Genomic DNA, 5333 nt, shown 5'->3' with positions numbered 1-5333 from the left:
CCAATTTTAGGACATTTCAGCTAAAATTGGCACAAATTATGAAACTTATTTTGTATCCTCTGCCCTGATGGAATCAAAGTCTGAAGCTAAAAAGTCTGAAGCATATAGTGCCCTTCATTCACTATGTGATTGTCTGCAAAATCTAACAACTCTGTCTGCCCAAAATCTGCAAACTGGCTGTGACTTTTGTCAATTAGTGTCAACATGTCCAGACTACAAATCAGGGCAAAAATCTGGGCAAAATTTGAGTAGTGTATTCCAGGTTTAGTTTTTTTCCCCCCTTCATTTTGTTTTGTTGTCCAATGTAAGTCAATGGGGTCCAAAACATCATTGCATGGAAAACACACACACACACACACACATACAGATATTTGCCAAAATACAATTGTGTTCCAAAGAAGAAAATAACTCATACAGGTTTGTGACAACAAGAGTCTGAATAAGTAGTGACAGAGTTGTCGTTTTTAAATCAACTATTCCTTTAATCTGTAAAAAAAAAATTATGAGGTGTTTTATTCATATTATATAAGTGAACAATTCTTTCTTACCACTGACTGATTACCTTTTTTTCATTTACTCCTAGACAGCCAAGAAGCCTCCGAATAGAAGTGGACATCTATACCTGTTACTCACAGCTGACATTAATTGCTCTGTAAATCTTCTTTTGTGAGCCCATCATGCCGGTGGTGTTGCGTTCCTCGCCTCTCCTGTGGGCCCGTGTGGCTGCCATGGTTTTCGCCTGCATAGCGTTCAGCGTAGCTCTTTATGGAGCGAGTCTAACCCACGGCACGGGTGACTGGTGCGTGTTCTGCTGGAGTTTTAGTTTTGTTGGAACTCTTCTGATAATCTTAGTGGAAATGTTTGGCCTGCAGACTCGCGCCCCGGTCTCATGGAAGAACTTTCCGATCACGTTCGGCTGCTATGCCTCCCTACTCTGCCTCTCCGCCTCGATCATATTCCCCCTGTACTTCCTAAAGGGCTACGCTGGTCGCAGCGAGATGATCAACTGCCGCATTGTGTCTACCGTATTTTCTTGCCTCGCCACCATCGCGTACTTAAGCGAGGTGAGTCTGAGTAAGGCTCGTCCAGGAGAAGTAGCCGGCTACATGGCCACGGCACCAGGGCTGCTAAAGGTGTGCGAGACCTTCGTCGCCTGCATCATATTCGTCTTCATCAGCGAGCCCATATCGTATAACCAGAATGCAGCGACCAAGTGGTGCCTGGCCGTGTACTGCATATGCTTCATCTTGTCGGCAGCCGTTATCGTGATGTGCGTAGGAGAGTGCACAGGTTGCCTGCCCTTCTCCTTCGCCCGCTTCCTGTCCACATACGCCCTCCTGGCTGTGGGCTTGTATTTGTCTGCCACCATCATCTGGCCCATTTATAAGTTTGACAATGAGCACGGAGGCCAGAGCCACAGACCCAACAGCTGTGGCTCCAGCATCGGCCTGTGCCCGTGGGACAAGCTGCTGGCCATCTCGGTCCTCAGCGCTCTCAACTTCATTCTTTATCTGGCTGATCTCATCTACTCAGCCAGGCTGGTGTTTGTTACTGTTTAAGGGGTTTAGCGGGAATTAAAAAGACAGAGTAACACAAGAGGAAGGCAAAACAATAGAAGGCAGAAAGAGGGAAGTGGGTTGGAGAGTAGCGATGTTGAAATGATAGGTCATAAACTATATTCACTGTTAGCCATATTTTTGTCATGCCTGTTTAGCAATCACGTGTACAAAAAGTTAGACTTTGAAAAGGTTACACAAAAGTGTAAAATGTAACAAATGGACAAAATTAATTATATATGTTAAAAAAAATAAAGATTGCAATAAAAAAGAATATTTAATATATTTATATATATATATTACCGTTCAAAAGTTTGGAGTCTGTAAGATTTTTTAGGTTTTTGAAAGAAGTTTTAGGGTGAAAACAGTAATATTGTGAAATATCATTAAAATGCTAAATAGCTGTTTGCTATTTTAATATATTTTAAAATGTCATTTATTTCCATGATGGCAAAGCTGAAATTTCAGCAACTATTACTCCAGTCACATGATCCTTTTGAAACCATTCTAATATGTCGATTTGGTGCTCAAGAAACATTGCTTATTAAAAATATTCGTTGCCTAATATTTTTGTGGAAACCATGATACTTTTTCAGGATTTATTTGAAGTAGAAATCTTTTGTGACAATGTAAAAGTGTTTACTGTCACTTTTTATCAATGTATCTCATCCTTGCAGAATAAAAGTATTAACTATTTAAAAAAGTATTAAAAAGGTCAAACTGGCCCCAAACTTTTGAACGGTATATATAAAAGTATATAATTGCCTTAATTTGCTCAACATAAGTTTGACAAAAATGGCTTCTTTTTTCTGTTTTTACATGTTTCACATATTATTTAACTTTTTTGTAGTATGTTTGCTCATTATGCGTTATGTTGCTTTGCATGAAGGATTTTTGTACTAGTTACTTTAACTTTGTGAGTAAGTGAATGTCAAACTTTCAATCAACACAATAACACCCTTCAGTTCATTCAGGAAATCAGCATCATAAAAACTGTTGCACTTAATATGTGTGAAGTAATACTTTATATGTATCAGTACATAACACTGCTGTTTGGTGCATATACTGTATGTCAAACCATTTATATGGTGGACTGAATAGTACAAAATTAATTCTTAAAATCTAACTTCTGTCACATAAGACACGTTGACGATGAAGGGAAATATAAATGTATATTTGGACATATCATGAAACATTGAAGATATTGAATATTGAATATACACATTGTACTGGATTTATATTTGCAGGATATTATTGCTGTATGTGTAAACATGGATTTGCCAAGTATATGCAAATGCTATAGATGTTTTTCTTGTCAAATCTCTTTAAAAACCATTGCTGTTCTCTTGTACACCAGCAGTGCAGTTACACAAACACCTCACGGTAAGAAAGAAAATGAAATGTAAGTGCTGTGCTGTAAGTCTCTGGGATTTGCATGTGCCTGTCACAGACTGTTACACAGTCCTCGATGCTTGAATGAGAATGTTTTCATTGTGTTATCAAAGAGCGAGAGAGCATTTGTGTAAGTCCCTCTGTACTAAGAGTAGAACAGCACACACCGCAGCATTGTGTGAATGTGTAATCTAGCTCTGAATAAAGCCATGAAAAAGAAACAAGCGTGATATCTGTGCATCTGCACTCTTGCCTCATTTACTATTGTATCTGGTGATTCAGACTTGCCTACCATTTACTCATTCTTTGTTTAAAGTTACGCCTGTGTGAAAAGATACAGAACATCTGCCTTGAACTAATGAATCACATTCTAGAACATTCACATACAGTATATGCACTCACCCAGGGGAACATTTAATTGCTTAGAAGTCTTTCAGAGCTCAGGGGACTTGGATGGATTGTTGAATTATGCTGAATTTCTAAATCATCTTTGCCAGATGGGTTTTTCCTAAAATTAAATAGGAGAAATAATAATCTATCAACTGCTTATGTACAAAAAGTGTATAGAATACTACATTGAAGTATCTACATTTGCTGTCTATTTTCGGAAATCAATCTCATAAGAGTCTCAGTACAAACATATGGAAGAATTTTGAAAATACAAACAGACACAAACATGGCCACAGGCCTTGCACATCTCCAAGCAACACACAACAAATTATGTTTCAGGTTCCCAAATGAATCTGGGTATTTGCCCGAATCGTTTAACTGAATGACTCACACATAAAGACACAGTCACTTATTTTGTTTGTGAATGAAGTAGCTATTTTAAACGAACGGATTCAATGAATGATTCAAAGACCCACTCATAAAGACAGTGGCTGCCAAAACAGCACAACAGTATGTGAAAAAAGAAATATGTCTGAATTTACAGTACTCGTAAAAGAGTAGGCAAAACTTTACTATACCATGAGGTCATGGGAGAGGATTTATGAATGGCAGTAACATGATGCAACTGACGCTGGGAGGTCAAGTGACAATGACAACATGGTGAATGCAGTATGTCCTGATTACATTTACCATGTTACCATTGCCTCTTATCCGGCAATGACTTTGCAGACAACGTTTGCACACAAAGGCACCTCACGAAACTGAATTCGGACATGCTTCTGAAGCAGCGTAACAGTTTAATGATTTACAACAAAATAGAATGAACTTTGGTCATAACTAAGCGAACATTTAATTACTATAATACTGATGTATCGCTAGAAATAACACCAAAAGTGCAAAAAGTTGGTCAAAAACAAACATTTACACACAAACGCAACACTCAGACGCCATCTTTATTTTTTGCTCAACCATCACGGAATGGGACACATAGGAGGAATGTGGGATGTCAAAGGCAGTGTAGGATACATCTATGCTGCCTTCAAAAATCAACCAGATGAAGGCCTCTCAAGAGACAGGAAGTGAAGCTAACGCTGGATTCAGACATGCCTTGGTGCCTTCCTACCTTGAAATGTGTCCTCCGAAGGCAGCATTTTCCAATTTTCGGATGCAGCCACTATATAGAACATACTCTATACTCGCAAAGTAATTACTTACTCAAAAAAGTTCCTGCTCAAAAGAGTATGCGATTTCAAACGCAGCCGGTCACTTTTTCGTTTGTGAATAAAGTAGGTATTTTGAACGAATCACTTCAATGAATGATTCAATGACTCACTTAAAATGTCACTTGGCACCGCCTACTGAGAGTCACTGAAATAAAAACATCTAGAGCAGGTGTTCTTAAACATTTAACCAATGAATTTTACAATTATTCATTATTTATAAAGATTAGGAATTTTTGAAAGTATATTTTACTTTTGTACCCACTAAAATATTTTATAGCTTTAAATATCTAGAAAAAAATTGTGAGTTATTTATTTAAAAAATGCCCATAGCATTTTAAGATTTTATTATTTTACATGACTTTTCCAGGTCTAGACATTGCGGTTTTCCAAGACCATAAGAATCTTGGCTCTACAAAGAAAAAAAGGTTGTTGAATTAAAGTTTTAAAATTCCTCTTGAGGTGTTCATCCAGTGTGGCAATTTAAGGAACTCTAAATGATGTTTCAAGTATCTTCATTTTATATACAGGTGCATCTCAATAAATTAGAATGTCGTGGAAAAGTTCATTTATTTCAGTAATTCAACTCAAATTGTGAAACTCGTGTATTAAATAAATTCAATGCACACAGACTGAAGTTTAAGTCTTTGGTTCTTTTAATTGTGATGATTTTGGCTCACATTTAACAAAAACCCACCAATTCACTATCTCAACAAATTAGAATATGGTGACATGCCAATCAGCTAATCAACTCAAAACACCTGCAAAGGTTTCC

At 37.5% G+C, this 5333-nt stretch overlaps 1 protein-coding gene across 3 annotated transcripts in view; it reads left to right on the top strand.

Annotated features, from left to right (window-relative positions):
- LOC107668989 (myeloid-associated differentiation marker homolog) overlaps positions 1-1836 on the top strand; it is a 4586-nt gene extending 2750 nt beyond the window's left edge. For 2 of the 3 annotated variants that reach the window (XM_016461073.1, XM_016461074.1), the window contains exon 2: positions 588-1836. In XM_016461073.1, the coding sequence (XP_016316559.1) occupies positions 678-1559 (882 nt within the window). In that variant the 5' untranslated portion in view covers positions 588-677 and the 3' untranslated portion in view covers positions 1560-1836. Of the gene's footprint in view, positions 1-583 lie in introns of all 3 variants that reach the window. The other variant, XM_016461072.1, reaches the window with a different exon arrangement.
- The last annotated feature ends 3497 nt before the right edge of the window (positions 1837-5333 follow it).

Source organism: Sinocyclocheilus anshuiensis, unplaced genomic scaffold, assembly GCF_001515605.1.
Source record: "Sinocyclocheilus anshuiensis isolate Anshui unplaced genomic scaffold, SAMN03320099.WGS_v1.1 scaffold4, whole genome shotgun sequence".
NCBI classification, from domain to species: Eukaryota; Metazoa; Chordata; class Actinopteri; order Cypriniformes; family Cyprinidae; genus Sinocyclocheilus; species Sinocyclocheilus anshuiensis.
This window is presented reverse-complemented; position numbering and strand designations above follow the sequence as displayed.